Genomic DNA, 21,158 nt, shown 5'->3' on the forward strand with positions numbered 1-21,158 from the left:
AAAAATAAATAAAAACAAATTGTATCAGAATATTGAAATATTTCACGGATTTGAAATATTTTTTGATACATTTCAAAATTGTATATTTCATGCAATGTTTAACACTAATTATAATTGATTAGTTTTGGCTATGTTAATCGTGGCCCTTTATTAGATGATAATATAATATTACATTTTATATACCTACGTCCTACATGGTACAGCGCCACAGCGGTACAGGTACCTTGGTTTTATACCTTATACAAAGTTAAAATTAAAAAAAAAATATGACCAGTAGTACGATATAAGTAAACGTATGATTAGGAGTAAATAATATACTACTTATACCCGGAGTGTTCTCTTTTCACAATTATATGTAGATAACTAGTAAGGATCGACTTGGTAAATGTAACTTAATTTTTATATCATAGAAAATTGTCTTTCTCAGACATATTAAATATTATAATATATAGTTGTATTTATATAAGTACCCACTCAAATCCGTAGTGAACACTTCCAATTTCGGGCTACAAACTTTGTGTCGGGGCGATTCACTAGGTAGGATATTTAAAAGCTGTTTATATTGTTAATATATATATAGATATATAGTTATTTATTTTACTATTAAGTTCATTAGTTATTCTGTAGGTTCAAGGTTGACTTAATTTTGTACGAAAACATTGCAGTAATATCTGATTTTGTCAAAAATTATTGTAGCTTACCTATCTCAAATAGGTATTCCCGTTTTACACAATTTTTTTCTTTTCCACTGATTATTAAAAATAGGTTTTTTATTTTTATTTTTTACAGATCTGTCGAAGGACGTAGGTTATTGTATATTAGACGTAGGGTTATCAGTATAAGGCATTTATTTCCTCAGATTCAAAATAGCATTAGACATGAAAATGTCAACTGCTCATTTTAAGATACGACGTTTCTAACCAAGCAGAGTAAAGGGTAAATCTACAGCTTGATTTTCAAATTCCAATGAAATATGTGTGGTAACACGCCCGTTTTTACATCAGAAAATGAGCAAAACGCAGTCATTATTTGTCAATTAATAAAGTTTTAGTAAATGTGAAACGGGAGTATAGGTATTGGTAGTTGGTACTTGGTACGGATATTATGATAGCTGAGTACTTTTTTCTGTCTTACGAGTATATTACAGACACAATTTACTTATTACCAAATAAAATGCGTTATTAAATTTATAAAAAAAAAATACTCTTCATATTTAGTTACAGTATTGTAGTCTCGAAAATAATTAAGAACTAATAAATAAGAAAGGCCAGTATTATTATCTTCACAGACTTGAAAATAATAAAGGGCCAATCACGATTAACAAAACCAAAGTTTTGTTAATTTGTGATATATACTCCAAATTGATAAAAAGTCAAAACCCCAAAAAATTGATTTTGATGAAACATTTTAGAGAGTTAAAACGGTTGACAAACTGAAACTGTAATAAATGTGTTTTTATATATATTTGAGCATATTTGTTGGATCACCCTGTATATAAAAGAGAAATATTATTAGATAAATCATTATCATGTTGGATGTGAACTTTGAAATTGTTATGTTTATTAATACTTAGGTATTAATACAATAACGCACAAAACTGTCAAAAAAAATATTTTTTAATTTATTTGGTGAACTAATGATTACGAGCGAAGCAAGTGGCTTTTTTTAATATTTATACATCCATTCGTTTTGGGGTTATAAGACCTCAATATTATTCATAAATAGGCGTACCTAATAACATAGTTTTTTTTTGGAAAACACTACTCTATACCTACAATATACTTTTATGTACTCATAAATATATATTTTTTTGTTAACACGTTAAATGTGCTCAATGTTGAAGTAGGTATTATGCATATTTTGTACAGATAATTATTACAAAAATAAAATACTTCTTTAATTCTATAATTCTGTTGTTGTCATTGTTAAATTAATCTTTTATTATAGGTATAAAAAAGTTGTGTATTTATTTATTTATTTAACATATATAACGGGCGGGAATAAAATAGTATAGTAAGCTCAAGAGATACAAAAAATATAAATTACAATAATTAGGACATATAAAATAAGATATTCATATTAAAGTAATATTGTGTGTTATACTGTTATTGTTATACAATCTAGTTGTAGATTGACAGTACTTGAACTATTCTGTACATTTAAAAAACAATAAAAAAAATGTATGTGCACTGTCGGAAGATGCAGGTCTCACCTAGTGGCTGTGATGTATTCTTATAGATACTTTTTTGTTTCTTGTATATACAGTGCGATCTTCTCGAAACCTCCTCTACAGCAGAGTAGTATCACATGGTTATAAATTATAATGATAAATATTTTAGATTTGATAATTGAATATAAGATTCCTCATCAGTTATTTTTACTGAATTTAAAAAAATGTTTCTAGAAGTCATTAATTTTTATGATCAACTTTTGATGAAATTGTAACGTACAATAGCGATAAACGATTAATTCTCAACATTTTTTGGTATTATTTGATATAAATTTATTGCTAAAATCTAAGGCATTTCAAGTTCAAATTTAGACAAAATAAATTGGAACAAAAAATAATGATTTTCGTTAGAATTCCAAAAAATTCTATATGGATAGGTACTTAAGGATTTAAACATTTTCACCACTACCTTCGTATATTATTTATTACCTTATTCATTAAATATTTGAATTATTATAAGTGTATTAATATCTCAAACCTATTCACACAATAACGCCATTCTATGGTAGGTCATAATTAGTTGATAAGTTAAAAGGACGTAATTGTCAACAAAATATAGCATACAAAATGCTTTTATTTTTGCAATAATTAAAACTACCAATCTTTATTCTTTGCTAAAGATATCATTAAGTTTCTGCAAAAAATATTTATGTAGAATTGTATGCTAAATTGTCAAGTCTTAACTCTAATAAGCAGTTGAGAGGGTAACTCTCTGCTGTAGGTACATGTCTCTCTAGATCACTTTCTAGACACTGTGACGGATGTGTTAAATTAGAATTCAATGATATAAAATCATTGTATACGAAAAACGATTCTAAGCGATTGGACAGTCTGTCAGCCAATAATATTTCTAAGTGATTAGAGTAATTAATTTTACTATTAGGCATTAGTTCTTACTGCAGATTACTTTAACATAAGGTTAAATTCATTTTTGCCAAAAAAACATGACATTAGAAAAGTCGTTGTGTGTATAAAAATAACAATGTACTCTAAAAGTTTCATACAAAGGAATGATATTTTTAAATAACAACAAAATAACTAGAACCGTTATTCTTGGTTTAAATTCAAATTAAGTAGAGGTATATACTCTAGAGTATTTTTTTTGCACTAATGACGAAGCGATTATTTCAACTCACGAAAATCTATACGCTTCAATCATGCTCCAATCACACCTCACTTTAATTGAAACCTGGTGTAAGAACTGGAAAGTAATTTAAACAGGATTTAGATTCATTAATAATAATTAATGAATCTAAATCCTGCCACAACTTTTACACTTAAACAAGGCCCATGTCCTCAAACCACTTTCAACAACATCCAAATTCCCACCTCACTTACCACAACATACCTTGGTGTTAACTTTGACTAAAGATTAACGTGGAATCACCATATCCACACCACCAAAATTGAGCTTAACTCTCGCCTTCGTTTTCTTAACTACTTCTTAAACTCTAAATCCAAACTCAATCAGTACCAAGCTAATCCTTTACAAAAGCCTACTAAAACCTATTTGGACTTATGGCGTCCAAATTTGGAGTTCAGCAAAAAAATCCAATATTAATGAAATACAAGTTGTCCAAAATAAAACTCTTCATTTAATTACCAACGTGCCTTTCTTTGTCTCGAACCACACCCTACACAATGAATAACAGTATTAGAAACCGCTTCATAAATAATTGATAAATGATAATTATTAATTATGTCTAAACAAAATTTGGAAAGTGGAGCTTCAAATATAAAAACAATGGATCAAGATTCATGCCAATGAGAAAACTCAAAAAAAGTTAAATTTTTTTTATACACAATGTATAGGCGCTAAGTATATATGGCCCTAATAAATATATGCTGGTAAAAAAAGTACCTATCTGCCCATGTGTGTATTAGTACAACTGTAACTCATTACCTTCAACACAAGCAAAGCTTACATTAAGTAGATCATTTAATGTATGTACCTATTATATAATTATGTAATGTATATTAAAATATATATTTTTACAGAATATTATATCTTTAGGAATAAATAAAAATAATCATATTTATAAGAAGCTACATTTTTACTCAAATTAGCTGGTTTTAACATGAGCAATGATAATATTAGAATAATTGTAAACACAGCAAAATGGAGAATCAGCTATTTAAATAATTAAACAAGTAGAAACTTAGAGCTAAGTCAAAAAAAAAAAATTATCTAGATAAGGATATTTCCTTATTAATATTATGTATATTATCTGTTATCTAACAAAATGTTTTCATTTCATGTATCATCTTCATCGGATTCAGGTTGTATCATTTTGATACTTGCAACAATGGGCATAGCTGTGAAATGCTCTTCAGATAAAGGCATTAAATTTTTCAACGTATCCTTGAAGAAATAATCATAATATGATTAGATTTAAAATAGCTTTATGAGACTTAAAACCATGGGCGGATAGGCCATTTTTAGCCTACCGGGCAATTTTAAAAAGGGGCCCCCACATGAAAAAAAAGTTGATCGCTTCGCTCGCAAGTACATTATTGGGTGAATTAACAAAACATTAAATCTACAACAAAAGTACAAAACACATTTTTCAATTTTAAATTAATAACATTTTACCAAATACTAGGCTCTTAGCTCCTAATTTATTAATGATGTCTTCAGAATCAATTTTATTGAGAATATCTTTTTCTACATTCATTAACAACATACTCTCTAATACATTCTGACTTATAGTATTTCTTAAATAATTTTTTACAAATTTTAATTTAGAAAATGTACGTTCGCATTCTACTTGTGTAATGGATAAAGTAAGCATAAATTTATATGCAAAATGGAGTCCACGATATGTATTTGCGTATAAATTATATTTCACCAACACTTCAAAACAGCATGTAACACAATACTTGGCACTGGAACTATGCACACATACTATAATATCATCATCACTCTTGTATCCTACAAAAAAATATAAAATAAAATAAAATATAATTATTGTTAATTTTATTTTTTAATATTTATGTAAAAATAAATATAGATTACCATTTTCAGAATCATTACCATCATCAGGAACTTGATTATTTAGTTCATCATAAACACAAGCAATGGTTTTTTTCAACTCTCTCCATTTAGATGTAAAATCAACATATTCATTTCTAAAATCATCATAAGTTATGTCCGGTATAAAATTTCTGATTTTTTCATATATTTTTACTAAAGCATTTGTTGGAAGTGGTAAATCTGGTTGAAAATTGTTTGGATCGAGACAAGAAAAATCGGCACATAGTTGTTCATGTTTTTCAAATCTTGATGAAATACTTTCAATGACAGTATCAAACACTAGGTTGTAAACATTGATTTCATATGCACGTAATGGATCTATAATAGGATCATCTATTGAATCATAGTCAGTAAATTGTCTTTTTCTTTTTCTTATTCTATTATGAGGTAACTCATTTAGAACTTCTATAGTATTATTCTCCATTTCATCAAACTTTTTATTGGTATATTCAACAAAAGTATTGGCTGCTTCTTTAATACTATGAAACTGGCGGGCACAATCTTGCAAGTCATTTAGAGTTTGTTTCACCATTTGATAAGCTGCAATTATATTAACTCCATGCCCTTGTAGATATTTTGATAGAGGGGTGGTTTTTTTAAAAATTCGCAAGTACATCTGGGCAGTTAAAATAGTTTCATATTTTAACAAGCCTTCTTTTAAAGTTTTTGCCTTGAATCGAGCATCTGGAGTTATACCTAAATTGTTTTCAATTTCATCTAAGGTAGTTATAAGATCAACAAACAATCCATCTCTGGGTTCATTAAAATTTCCAAAAACCTTTGTTAATGCTGCATCTTTGGACCACCATCTTGTTTCACCGATTGTACATATTTTTTTTTTAGAATTTTTGGTTGTCCATATGTCCATACGTTTATATGACTCACGTATAAACACTGCACATCCTTGCAAGATACCAAACAAAGAAATAGATTGGACAATTTTGCTTGTAATATCACTAATTACTAAATTCAATACATGTGCATAGCACCATACGTGTACTTGTTCAACTGCTGCTTCGCTCATTTTTGCAGAAAATCCATTATAGACTCCCTGCATATTTGCAGCTCCATCTGTCGCGTTCCCTATACAGCATTTTGGGTCTATATTCATATCTTTAAGAACATTTAAGAGTAACTCAACAAAATCAGAGCCTTTACTTGAGCTACACTTTACCATGCCAACTAATCTTTCGAAGACAGATGTACCATTTACGTATCTTAATATTATTGAGCATTGATCAGTAACAGATATATCTTGTGTTGTATCGAGTTGTACAGAATATATTACAGCGTCTTTTACTTCATTAGAAATGGTAAATTTTATATTTTTAGCGATAATTTCAAGAATATAATTAATTGTAGTTTTTGATAAAAAAGTAACTTGACCTCCTCCTTGTTGGGCTCCAGCATTATGACATTTTAAACTTTTTTTTACAACTTTATCTAAATGGGATTTAAGCAGGGAATCATATTTACTAATAAGTAAAGTTATTTCCAAAAAATTCCCATGGTCTAAAGAAGAATCATCAAGTGAATAAGCAGCCTCATTTGTTTTACCTCTATAACTTAGTCCGCGCTTTCCAATTAACTTTATCACATCAATAAGACGAAGTAATACATTTCTATTGTTTTCAACTTGTATTTTTCTTATTGAACCAAGCCCGTCTATTAAGAGTGAATCCACCGAGGAAAATTGCTTTTTCATCAGATGAGCATCAACATTTAATTTGTGTGTTATTGTTTCTTCATGCTCACTCACTCGTTCATATACATGCCTCCAGATAGAAAAACCTTTGGAAAATGATCCAGAACCATCACCATAACAAAGACATATATTGCAATATATAGCTTTTTTCTTAACACAATAAGATACCCATTTACGATGACCTCCATCCTTACGTTTGTACAATTTTGAAGGTCTGAATGGAATGTCTGTTTTTGGTTGATGAGGATGGAATGACCAAAAGCTTGTAACATTAATACTTCTAGGTTTTATAAACATATCACTAACCTCTGTATAAAAAAAAAATTATAATTGTTTAAAATTAAAGAATTCAAATTTAGGTATATATTATATAAATATATTAGGTAGATTCTGACGTACCATTATCAACAATTGAACAGGTTTCAACTATTGCCATGGTATCAATATTTTCAATTGTATTAACTTGCATTTTTTCATTGTCTTGCTTTAAAGCATTGACATCTAGAAAGTAAAGTAAAGTTTTCATTTTTTAAATAGTTAAGTTAAAATGTATAGAAAAGTTAACTAAAAATTACCATCATCACTATTCAGCTTTTCTCTTTCATTTTCAATAACAGTACTGTAATATTTTTTAAGATCACTGTCACCTAGAGATAGAAATTTGAAACTACATTTATATAATTCAAATTTAGATATATATTATATAGGTAGGTACCGTTATCAATATTTGAACAGGTTTCAACTGTTGTGATGGTATCAACATTTTCAATGTCTTCAACTGTATTAACTTGAATTTTTTCATTGTATTGCTTTAAAGCATTGACATCTAGAAAGTAAAGTTTTCATTTTTTAAATAGTTAAGTTAAAATGTATAGAAAAGTTAACTAAAAATTACCATCATCACTATTCAGCTTTTCTCTTTCATTTTCAATAACAGTACTGTAATATTTTTTAAGATCACTGTCACCTAGAGATAGAAATTTGAAACTACATTTATATAATTCAAATTTAGATATATATTATATAGGTAGGTACCGTTATCAATATTTGAACAGGTTCCAACTGTTGTGATGGTATCAACATTTTCAATGTCTTCAACTGTATTAACTTGAATTTTTTCATTGTATTGCTTTAAAGCATTGACATCTAGAAAGTAAAGTTTTCATTTTTTAAATAGTTAAGTTAAAATGTATAGAAAAGTTAACTAAAAATTACCATCATCACTATTCAGCTTTTCTCTTTCATTTTCAATAACAGTACTGTAATATTTTTTAAGATCACTGTCACCTAGAGATAGAAATTTGAAACTACATTTATATAATTCAAATTTAGATATATATTATATAGGTAGGTAGCGTTATCAATATTTGAACAGGTTTCAACTGTGGTCATGGTATCAACATTTTCAATGTCTTCAACTGTATTAACTTGAATATTTTCATTGTCTTGCTTTAAAGCATTGACATCTAGAAAGTAAAGTTTTCATTTTTTAAATAGTTAGGTTAAAATGTATAGAAAAGTTAACTAAAAATCACCATTATATATAAATATATTATAAATTTTTAACAACATCTATATTCCATTATCAATTAAGTACATCTAATTATAAAAGTTTAGTGTTTTAGTTAGGTTTTTATACTTCAAATAATGTTGAAAATTATAAATATAATACACATTAAAAACACAATTTATGTTTAAAAAATATTAGAAAATTTATTTGACATCCCTTACTTATTTTATACTGTTAATTGCTATTAAGTGTAAAAAATATACTAAGATAGATATAAAATATAGTATCTTTTAGTTAATATTGTACATGAATAGGTACATGATAATATTATATTATAATATATATTATAATAAGCACCTATATCATATTATCAATATTACCATACATTATTAATTATTATAGGTAGATAAATGTATTAAATAATAATAAAATATATTAAAATATAAAAAATGCATAGGTATTAGGTAGGGTATGGTACCCATAGTTATACCTATGTGACTATGTGTGTACTTACTTGATTTTACAAAATTTAATTTTTTTTGATCGGGGTTTTGTGCTTCCTTTCTCAGCAAATCTTTCTCCTTCTTTTTTCTTTTAGCACTTCCGCTTTTATGTGATTTTTTTGAATTGCCCATTGAAAAAAGTAAAACAGCAGCACGTAAACGCCTGTTATAGCTGCATTATGTACTATGCAATATGTAAAAACTAAGAAATAAGTTACACTGAAACTAATGACTTATGAGTTATGAGCAACAACGTAACGTAATGTCCGCAATAGTGAAATAAGTATAATATAATAAAGGTAGTTCTATAATTTGATTGAGATAAGATACCAGTAAAATAGTAAATACTACCTACAGTACCGGCAGTACCGCAAACAAATACACGATAGCACTGAAAATGTTCAATATTTAGTCTAAAATTATTCTAAAAATAGTATCTACAACAACATAATATCTATTATCTGTGAGTTATTACCCCCCTTACCCGCCGCCAAAAAGGGATCGACGTTGTAGTGTTGTTGTGGCAGAGCGGCAGCTGATGCGGGCCGATAGGCGATAAGAAATCTTTTGTGTAATACACTAATACCACAGAATAGTAATAAACTAATAACTAATAGATATAAGATTATAAAATAATATAATATTTCAAATTTGATATTTCTTTTGTAATTAAATAATATTAATATAATATTAATGAGTCGTTACGTTAACCATAAAAAGGGCCCCATTGCCGAAATACGAAGGGGGGCCCACCGGGAAATGCCCGGTTGCCCGGTAGGCCTATCCGCCCATGCTTAAAACTAACCAAATTCTTTGTTTGGCGATAGAAAAGACCTTAGGAAGGGAGAATCCATTAAATGTGCTAGCTGCAGGTATTGTATAAGCTCCCATATCTTCAAAAGTAATCCAATCACCCAATCCCAGCAGTGGCATGTTCGCAAAAACAACTACTTTATCTAAGCCATGACAAGTAGGACCACAGATGGAACTCTCATAAATTGGACGAGTACTTGAATAATCCTAAAAGTAGAAATGTTAAAATAAGTTTATCGTAATCTAAATAATAGGCAATTAAATGTTATCCAACTCACATATAAAGGTTTAGGCTCACAACCGTATGATCATAAAGAATACTATTGAAAGAACCATACACTACATCGTTAATGAAATACATGATATGCCTTTCATCATTTGAACGGTTTTTAATGGAATGGATTTTTGTTGAGAGTGTAAATGCTGAAGCCACAAAATATCTACCAGGCTCTGCTATGACGGTCACTCCATTATTTGGAGGGAACCATTTATTAAGTGCATCATTAATTATGTCTGCAATCTAAAATATATGTTTGAAATTGAATTTTTAATTTTTAAAAGTAAAATCATAAATTGTTTTTTAACAAGATTCATACTTGTGTGGTGAAAGTGGAAGTGTTTTTATTTCCAGGAAATCTTCCACCAATGTTTAACAAGTGCATATTCGTAAAACCTAACTCCTGAGCATATTTGAAAATGACTGCTGAAACAGCAATTGCTCTTCAGAAGGCTGCTGGTTCACTGCATCCTGAACCAATATGAAAGCTCACTCCAACTACATACAAATCTAAATCATGGGCCATTGCCATTAACGTTGGTGCTTCAGTTAGAGGATCAAACCCAAATTTGATACCAAGGGGACCATTGTACTTCAATTGCATCACAACGAATTTGTATAACCAAGCTAAAAAGAGAAACAAAATATTAACATTGTGTTTTGAGTTAGGTGTTTGTAACTTACTGGCAGGATGGATGTATGGATTTTATTTTGTGTAATTCTAGTTCATTATCAAATGTTGTCAGATTAACACCTTTGCTCTCTGCATATTTAATATGTGAAGCCATTTTTGTTGGATTAGCGAATATTATACGCGACAGATTCACTCCCAAGTCCAAAATTTTTTTTATATCGGCCTTAATGAAATAATTTTCATAATTTAATAATTATATTCCTTCAATTAACATTAGAGTAACATTTATGTATGTTTTAAAGATCATCACTTTGGAAGCACAACCAAAATTTGTTCCATACACAGCCAAAGTTTCTAACACGAAGGAATTGTCATTGCATTTTACAGCTGAAATAAATTTTTGAATTAATTTTAAACACAAATGAGTACAACATAATATTGAATTTAAAATGTAAATAATAGTAAAATTAAAATTAATTATATACTCATAAGTTATTATGTATAGTCTTATAAAACACATAACATTCTGAACACGAGTACATAAGTATATTTGAGTCTATTATAGCATGTAGACGTGTTTTCTGTGTATTAGTATTTTATCGTACGTATAGTATACATCAGCTGTAGAAATTCGGAAACAAATCGACATGCTGATCAAAAAGACAACAAGTTCTTCTAACATACGCACTGATCACTCAATATATTCAGTTATGAAGTTACTGAAATCCATTGATGAAAAACATGATAGTGGTTGAGAAAAATAAACAATAAATTAATGGTCTAAGAAAACATTTCACCGATTTGAAAATATCATTGGATAGCCAACTTATCTCATTTAATAATTAACAAATTGAAAATAAATTGTTGAAATCTGAATTAATTAATTTAGACTAGAAAGTAAAATGTATTAACTCTGTAGTTCAAGATAAAATTGATCTATTGTGAACTAAGTAAATTATACTATCTAGATTGTGAAAAGCTTTAACTTGTAATTCTCCCGAAGATAATGCCATTGGTGATGAACTGATGTATCAAATGTTAAATATCTACCATGAAAGTAGATATTGTATTCAGTATCAAAGAATAGTTTACTCTTTTACTAAAATCGACCGTTGAGTATTACAACTCAATGATACATTGGATGTAACTTTTATTTTTAAATCAAAATCAAAATAATGAACTGATGATAAGTGTAAGAGTTTTTGAATAAATCGAATTTGACTATTTGCCAAAGTGAACAAATGAGGTCTCTATACAAAGATAATCAGCAAAAGAGGGACTATGGTGAAGGAAATTGGATTATAAAATATTTTCATGTAGAACAGTCACTTTTTCTAAAAAACTATTCAGCCCAGGCCGAGTAATGCAAATAATTGTAATATTACTAATAGTTTTAAGAATGATTAAAGAAAGAATGTAAATTGACGTATGTCTAAATCTAAAAATAAATATATAAAATAAATGGTTTTTAATGTAAGAGCCTCGAGCCCCAAGTTACAAGTATTAAGATATAATATACAATCTTTTAATGTCGATTATTTTTTACTAACAGAAACTTGGTTATCTACTGATATTTTGAATAATGAGCTTGGATTTCATAAATTTAATATATATCGTATTGACCAAAGTGGTAAGGCAAGTAAAAATTGTCAGAGATGGTGGACGGTAAATTTAGATACCCAAATGTTTCGATGAAAGTCCCTAATGATAGTATTGAACAACTGTTTGAAATGATTTAAGGTGGAAATTTATTTTATTTCATTTATTTTACATGCATACCAGGCACTCAGATTATTAAATATTTAGTTCTTACTGGAATGACTGGATATACTTTTAAATATATTATTATACATGTTTGATATTTATATTTATAAAGGTACATTAACTGGTATCACCCTTTTTGTATTTTTATTACAATATATAAAATAATTAGCATTTGATTATGTCCAACATAACACAATAGAGAAAAACATTAAACAATTCTTTAAGAAAATACAAAAAGTGGGTTAACGTAAATATTTAACACATAGCATTTTTATAATTGGGTACCTATCATTATTTATCAAAAATCTATATACCTAGTTATAAGTTAATTTTATTACAAAATACAATTTGACTGCGATATAAAACTCTAGAACAACGCATTTAGTTCATCAATATTATTTATAAAAACGTTTAATTTGCATTATAGCTGATAAATTGTAATCTCTAGATACATCATTGCTGGGAATATTCTTATGCAAATTAAATTGGTAAATGAAAAGAAATGTACTATACATAACCAAAAATACTTTTGTTCCATAATTTTTAACTGAATTTAGTTAGTCAAAATGTGTACGTGTATATATATTACTACTGATATTCTGTATAGTAGGTACATATTAATAATGTTATCTTAAATATTAAATATGAAACCACAAATCAATAAAATATTCATCCAAACTCACCATAAAAAGGTTTTACACGTGGTAATGTTTGCTGCCAAATTATTGCTTCATTCACAAGATCACCAACATCAAAAATATAAAATGGATCTGATATGTCCTACAGAAAAAAAATGTATACAAATCATATAACTAAATACAATTTAGTGTATCGTCAGAAAATAACAAAGTATGTAATAATAACTTTTAATTCAACTATATCCTTAATGATTTCTTTAACAGTCACTTCATTATCAATGACATGAATTTGTTCTTCTTGTTTTAGAGTTCTCATGTTTATTCCGTTTGTACCTAACCAGTGTAATAGATGATAAAATTATCACCAAAAATGTTAGAGAATTGAAAAGTAAACTGAAATAAAAAAAAAATTATGAACACTAGAACATCTTCTTTCAATATCAGGTACATTTTTTGGAAATGTAAAATTGTTATGACCCAATAGATTTGCAAAGACTAATAATTCTGCCAAGCGTAATTAATTTTTATGAATAAATATATCCAAAATATATTAAGTATGTTTAATAGATTTTTACATATTATTTAGGTTGGAATCGTGGTTTTAATAATTTACTTTACGTTTGATAACATTATTGTAAAATCAATACATTTATCTCAGCTCAGATTCTTAAGTTATTAGTATTTTAAATATTTAAATATGAAAATCATTAAATTATATCATTGAATTAAAAAACATGCTTTATTTCACATGATTGGTTTTGTACTATTACCTTTCTATATAATTTGAATCTTTTTTCATTAACATATAATAGATGTTTGCTAACATGAGAGTTAAAATATTGCATCAGCGTTACACATAACATCGTTGAAATTTTCCTGAAACAAACATTGTAAAATTGTTTATCAACGATAAGTTAAGATAGTCATTAAATAATTACTTTTCGCTATCATCGTCAAAATAGGTTGATTGAGTGAAAGCGTATAAAATTTCTGCCAAAAAATGTTTCTCTGGAAATTTTAATATCTAAAACCAAGCAATCAATATAACAGTGATAATAATCATAATATATAAAAATAAAACGTATCATACCTTTTGAAATGTGTTGTTCATCACAAAATCCAAAAACAATGCTTTTTGTAAACTACGGGGTACAGCAATATTATGCAATTTGTCGGCAAGAAGCTAAAATAAAAATAGATATTTAACTGAAATTCTTAACTTTATTTTTTATACTTATTGTAATACCTTTGAATGTGGATTGATGTTTGGGATAATATTTGAGATCTTATCTGTTTTTCTCAATGCTGGTTTTGGTGAAGCATTTTTTTTAGTATTAGATTTTTTAGATTTATTTACTTTCTTTGATCTTTTGGCAGGTTTCCTACTTTTATAGTTATAATAAATAAATGGTGAAAAATGGTGAGTAGTAATAATTAATCAATTTCTTTAATTTCATTTATCTCTAATACGTGGTTTTCATCAATCCATTCGTCAAATTTGGAGTTGAAACCAACAAAATGAAGTAAGTACTGGGTACTAGCCATGGTCATGCCTCTTTTTGAACATTTGTCCTCATATAGTAAATCATTATCATAAGCCAACACTTTGTCATCTAATTTAGAATAAAACATTACAATTTAGAAATGAAAAACAATATATATATGTAATTTAATTTAATTCATTATAATATTTACAATAGTCATATTCTAATGATGACTATAGTCAGTGTTTCAACCTGCCTTAAGTTAGGTTAGAAGTTTTGAGCCTAAGAGAAATGCAACAAAATGAGAGAAATTTCATTGTATTTGCAATAAGTTGATAGATGATGGATCATATGTATTCATACTTAAGTATCTACGGGCCTCAATAATGAGAAATATAATAATTTAAAAGAGTCTAATTACTTAATGATAATATTCAAATATTTGATAGAGTACACACACCAAAATATTAACCTTTATTCAGAAACAAGCCAATGCTGTAAGACCAAACAAATACATTTTTTTTTTATCTATTTGCCAGTTATTTTGTAACAAATAGTCTTCCTGTTATCTGCTGAAAACTGATCATTTAAATATACAGTTTATTAAGAAAGTTTGAACACAAATTGATTACAGTTACAATTATAGATTCAATTTTAAATTGATTTTTGAATGATTTTATAAGAACCTATCTTGGAAGTTGTGTTTTTATTATTATTATTATTATTGAATACGACAATAATATTTCTTTTAATATCATTACACTATTTAATGCAATATATTTTAATTATATATTAATGTGCAACCTTACATAATACAAGTTAGCCAATTTCGATAGAGTATCAGAGAGCAATTTGTTAGTTACTTTAAGAATTCAACAAACATTATACACATGATAGACTAATGCACACTGTTAATTTACATTATGACTAATCTTTAAGGAATCTATTTCTCTTGCATCTTCATACATTTGTTTTCAATATAAACTAATTCCTGGCTATTATATTAACTTTAGTTACCAAAATGCCTAATTTGGAGAAGTTATCAACTTTATCAGAACATAAGGATATTGACTCTTGAACTTCATTCAATAGACTAGCCAGCAAATTAAATTTATTGAAGAGGATACCATATACGTCTGCATTGTCTCCATTTTATGAATGCATAACACAACAAATAGTACGTGCTAAGTTATTAATTTACCTAACTCTGTTATGTTTAATTAATGTATTTGTGTTTGATACATACCAAGCAATCTCAATAGATATAAGGGCCCATCCAGATAACACCAAATTGTATTTCGACATAGATTTTTTTTAAAGAAATAGGTGATATTCGGTTGATTTTTCCTTCTTTGCTGCAAATATTGAATGCCCTTAAACAGACAATGTAACATAACTATTATAAAAAATTGCTTATTCATTTATTTCAAGAAGTTAAATAAGTTCATAATGATTATAGAACAAAATTCTAATAATTAATATTGTAGCAAGGCAAATTATATTCTCCGATAATATAACTGATGACTACTTCCACTACGAGCAATAAGATTGTGATGGGATTTGCAATCAATGTAGTAACAATTAAGTTTTATATTTCTCTTTCAATGTAATTTTATTGAATATTACATGATTGTGTATAGATTTATAATACAGTAAAAAGAGCTTATCCAACATTTTTATTTACAAGTAAATGAGAACTTTTATTAAGAATAGCATCATACATTACCAGATGAATTTAAGACTCCCATTCAGTGACCTACCCAATTTACACTTTCAACAATTACTATACAGCAAAACAATTACCTGGTTTGATAAATATTCGTTAAAATAATATAATATGTACATAAGTTTTCAAGACACCACAAAGAATATTTTTGAATTATACCAAAACACTCATTTTATAATAAAAATATTTAATTTCATCAAAATTTAAGCTTAAAATGTCCAAAAAAAATTTGTAAATATATTTTTAAGATTTTTAGATTTTAGTAATTACTACATATGATAGGAGCATTGCATACATTTTCAACTACAAAATAGTTGGTTAAATTTTCATCATTTTTTTTTAATTATGTAAAAAATTTTAACTTTAAACACTTATAGAAACAATAGTGATTGCGTATTTTTGATATTTGTTATATGCGGTACACTTTATGAAGAATATGGAATCAAGATTTTGAATCAAAGCTAAATAATTTTATTATACTGAAATTGTAAACAAACTAAAACAAATGAACATATAAAATATCTATAAGTACTTACCTAAATATTGCAGATAAATTTTAATTATTCGGATATCAGTATTCGTATACTATAACTATTTTTAGTCGTTTTTCCATGATAAGTCTTATACATTTATTCAATTCTTTAAACAATTTTCGCTCCTGACAGCCATATGTTCCTTTTCCTTTAACCTTTTAATGGATTAGGTTAGCCGTTAGTCAAACAGGTATAATATTTAAATAGTTGTTTTAATAGTTTTGTACAATAATGTATAATAATAATACATATTATAATTAGGTTTAACAGAAAAATAATAAATAATGAATAATAATTGAAAAATGAATATACATTTATAAGTTATAGTTAACGCGATAATTTGTTCAATAATAATATTAATAGATACTTGTACGTTAAATTTCATCCAATATAATATAATTATTATTTATATTAATTAATATTGATTTTGTAGTATCGAATACAGACAATCGAATTATTTAATTAGGTATTCGAATATTCGAATTATTTACGGTTACACTATTCGAATTCGAATGTTCTAATATTCGAATTATTCGATTATTCGAATGTACATTACACCCTTAATCGACACATCTCGACAAACACTGGTAAGCAAATTTCAAATAAAATTGTTGGTTATTATCATCGTATTATTTAATTAAATATTGTATTATTGGAGCCTTCCGAACATAACAAACAAAATATATAGATACCTATCATACGATCTTTGAGGACGGGGCGAGGTGATGATATCAACGATAATCCCAATACGTGAATATTATTATAATATTAATGTAATAATGCTGTTGTACCAGTACGACGCAAAAAGTATTAAACGTTACTTACTTATGTTGTATTTTAAGAGTTGTAAGTACACACTTCGTTTCATACGATTTCTGATTTATCCAAGTATCATGGTATCAGTGTAGCAGTAGCAGGTTCCCATCTTATAAGCTGTGGTCTCAAACATGTGGACCACAATAAACATTTATTTCTTAAAAATATTGTATGAAAATTTTAAGAATTAAAAAAAAATGAATGTAATCTAAGAAAATAAAATAACGATTCAGTTAAATGATAATATATACCTATATAGTAGTGCACCTGCGTTTTATATCAGAAAAGATCGCTATCGCGCATCAAAACCGTTTTGTAAAGATGAGTTTATTTAAAGAATTTACCTGTTGTTAGTGCGGTAAAAGTAATTTATTATGTGCGGAAAAGAAACAATCATTTTTAAATGTTAAAGAGGTTTGAAAAAAATAGGTGTTTTGCTAGTGAAACTTCGACGTAGGTATTGGTAAATATATTGTGGGCCGTTCGGTAATTTGAGTTTGAGACCATAATTATTGTAATATTAATGAAGTCGATGTGCATAATACGTGTATTATAACATTATTATTATTATCATCATATATGTGTATCATAACGATTGATACTCGTTACAGATATACACCACTCATCGATCAGAGAAGTAGCAGTGAAGAAAAACGATAGAGAGGTAGGTAGGTACATTGTAAATTTTGAAATATTTAATAAGCACACGCGATTCGCGATTCCTTCACTCGTTGAACGCGTATGTGTGTGTCATAGTCTCATCATTCGCACTTTATGCACATTTAAACTTACACTATAGGTACACCATAATATATTCAAAATATTTTAACTCATGTTGAGAGTTGAGCTATTTATATTTTATCTACATATGAAATGTTTGATTGTTGTAAGTGGAAATTAAAAGAAGTTGAGAGGAAAATGTAAATCTAACATACATTTTTATCAGTGTATATAAAGTTTATAAATTCGTAATAATCACAAAAATTGGCGAAATTATTTTTATAATTTTGACAACAATTTTAATTTCAGACCCTCATAAAAAGTTATTGTGAACTAACGCTTAATTTTTTTTTAAATATCACCAACAACTTATGAAAAACTTAGTAATACATTTTCAAGTTTTTTGACGGAATAAAAGATTTTTGTTGACATGGTAAGTAAAAATAATAATACCTAATCAAAACTTTCTTATGCCTAAAAGCTCAAAAAGGTGGTTTCTGATAGAAATTAATTTGGATTTAGTTAGGTAGTTGATAATTTTAGGACTTATAAAATTGAAATTGTTTAATATTTTCAAAATAATTATTAAAAATACTGAAAAACTTAAGCTAGTTTAAACTAAACTAGTTTTCGGTAAAATAAAATTTGTATCTTTAATGTAATTTAAAAAAAATTAATTGTAGTGACTTGCTAAAAAACAGTAAAAATATTTTGAAAATGTTATGTTCTATTATAAACATCAGGGGAAATTTAAAGTATTTATCGAATGTAGGCACACATTTTAGTATAACAATAAATTTATACAGATCTATTGAATATCACTAATTTCTTTTCTAACTTTTAAAAATAGCTATTTCATTCATACAAAACATAATATTAGTCTAACAATGTAAACTATATTATATTGATTTTTAAATATATATTTAATATAATGTATGTAAAATAGAGTAGGTACCAATAATGGCATAAAAGGAGTAACTCTGCAGTAGGTCTAAAATAACCGCTTAGTTCAAAAGAGTTCAAAGAATCTACTAAGATAAATAATATTTTAGGGTACATTTATGTGTCGGATGTCTAGTGTCGTAAAAATTTACTGATGTCTAGTGTTATTTTAAAAATAAAAGTGTGAATTAAGTTTTAACTTTCAAAGTTGGTGTACAAGTATAAAAATGTAAGTGTCTATATGATATACGTACAACCCAAGTACCCATTATTGAAAAGCAAAAAAATAAAAAAAACCTAACCTAACCTTGGAGGTATGAAAAATTCTAATAAATATTGTACAGTAAGTCAGTACCAATAGGTTTAGATTGCTAAGGAACAATCCTCAAGAAAGCCATCAAAAGAGGTTATTTATTCAAAACTATTTCTTTGATATATGACTTCAGCTCAACAAACATGTTTTGTTAATCAAAACATTGAACAATTATTATTTGAATAATAGTATGTAAAATGTTGTAGGTGTACTATAAGACAAGAACCTAAAGACTGTGGGTGGATTTAAGACACTGCTAATTATTGGGCTGCTTAGGGCTGAAAATTGTGTAAAATATATTTGATTTCTTTTTATGCAATGACATAACACATTTTTTCAAAATGTGTTTTAAGGATCTCGTCGATGAGGATCTTTATTATAGCTTATCTAATTGTTTATAGATATAAAGTATATTATATATTATATACTAAGATACAATACTCTATAGTCTATATCAGTGGTTCCCAACCTTTTTAGTTGTGCAGACCACCAATTTTATAAAAAAAATCTCTGAGGCCCACTTATATACATAAGCACATATATATTTACATACGGCAGTTATAATAATATAATAATATTATATGGTTCACGGCCTAGTACCAGCTGCTAGCGGCCCACAAGTGTGTCGCCTACTTTACACCAGGACTTGTGCTATTGGATATATTATATTCTATGCAAGGAAAACATTAATATGGTATGCACACTTTTTCAATTTAAGAGGACGTGATACCTGCATGTGTTATCTCTGTCTTACAAGTGCGTAACATACCAAATTTTACGCTCAGCAGAACAGGTGTAGCTCCGGTAGTTTAAAAATTAGTGCGAATTGACCTCTTATAAAATCTAAAGGTAAAATTATTATCTAAGCAACCTCATAGGTTTTTTATTATATTTTAATTTTAACGCACGTTATGAGTATTTTAAAATTGTAAATTTTTTATACATCTTAAAATACTTATAACTCGCGTTAAAGCAAAAATATAATAAACAGCCTATGAGGTTGCCTAGATAATAATCTTACCTTTAGATTTTATAAGAGGTCAATTCACTTTAATTTTTAAATTAACGGAGCTACACGTGTTTTGCTGAGTGTACAATTTGCTATGTTACGCACTTGTAAGACGAAGACAACACATGCGGGTATCACGTCCTCTTAAGATTATTATACAACCAAAATATTTCACTTAATTTGTGAAACTTACATTTATAGTCATATGCTAAACATTTTCTTATATAAATGGTATAATTTGTAATTGTCATTAATTAGATACATTATTTAAATATTGGTAATTTTATACTGGTAATTCCTCATCCTCCATGATTTTTGGCCTTAATATTGGTAATTACACTATAGGAAAACACGCATTTTTACTTTTCATCTCTATTTCATTATTTTATCAAAATAGTTATACATTTACACACAAAAAATTGTTTGGAATTCTGAATATTCTATAAAAATAAGTATTACATATTATCAAAAATATATTTATTTATTTATACAAAATCAACGGGCCAT

At 27.3% G+C, this 21,158-nt stretch overlaps 3 protein-coding genes across 3 annotated transcripts; all 3 read right to left on the reverse strand.

The window, feature by feature from the left end:
• Positions 1-4,484: 4,484 nt before the first annotated feature.
• On the reverse strand, positions 4,485-9,587 carry LOC111042215. The gene is made up of 9 exons (XM_022326762.1): positions 8,994-9,587; positions 8,005-8,115; positions 7,865-7,936; positions 7,685-7,795; positions 7,545-7,616; positions 7,369-7,470; positions 5,247-7,277; positions 4,831-5,162; positions 4,485-4,592 (listed from the first exon to the last, which is right to left on the reverse strand). Exons 1-9 carry the CDS (start codon positions 9,112-9,114, stop codon positions 4,485-4,487), a joined length of 3,060 nt encoding a protein of 1,019 aa, XP_022182454.1. The 5' UTR covers positions 9,115-9,587.
• Positions 9,588-9,710: 123 nt separating this feature from the next.
• LOC111042220 lies at positions 9,711-14,532 on the reverse strand. The gene is made up of 9 exons (XM_022326765.1): positions 14,355-14,532; positions 14,199-14,291; positions 14,047-14,132; positions 13,879-13,984; positions 13,154-13,250; positions 10,757-11,093; positions 10,392-10,699; positions 10,074-10,315; positions 9,711-10,002 (listed from the first exon to the last, which is right to left on the reverse strand). Exons 2-6 carry the CDS (start codon positions 14,217-14,219, stop codon positions 10,960-10,962), a joined length of 444 nt encoding a protein of 147 aa, XP_022182457.1. The 5' UTR covers positions 14,220-14,291; positions 14,355-14,532; the 3' UTR covers positions 9,711-10,002; positions 10,074-10,315; positions 10,392-10,699; positions 10,757-10,959.
• LOC111042216 (ornithine decarboxylase-like) lies at positions 9,763-10,457 on the reverse strand. The gene is made up of 3 exons (XM_022326763.1): positions 10,392-10,457; positions 10,094-10,315; positions 9,763-10,002 (listed from the first exon to the last, which is right to left on the reverse strand). Exons 1-3 carry the CDS (start codon positions 10,455-10,457, stop codon positions 9,763-9,765), a joined length of 528 nt encoding a protein of 175 aa, XP_022182455.1.
• Positions 14,533-21,158: the final 6,626 nt, after the last annotated feature.

Source organism: Myzus persicae, unplaced genomic scaffold, assembly GCF_001856785.1.
Source record: "Myzus persicae strain clone G006 unplaced genomic scaffold, MPER_G0061.0, whole genome shotgun sequence".
NCBI lineage: Eukaryota > Metazoa > Arthropoda > Insecta > Hemiptera > Aphididae > Myzus > Myzus persicae.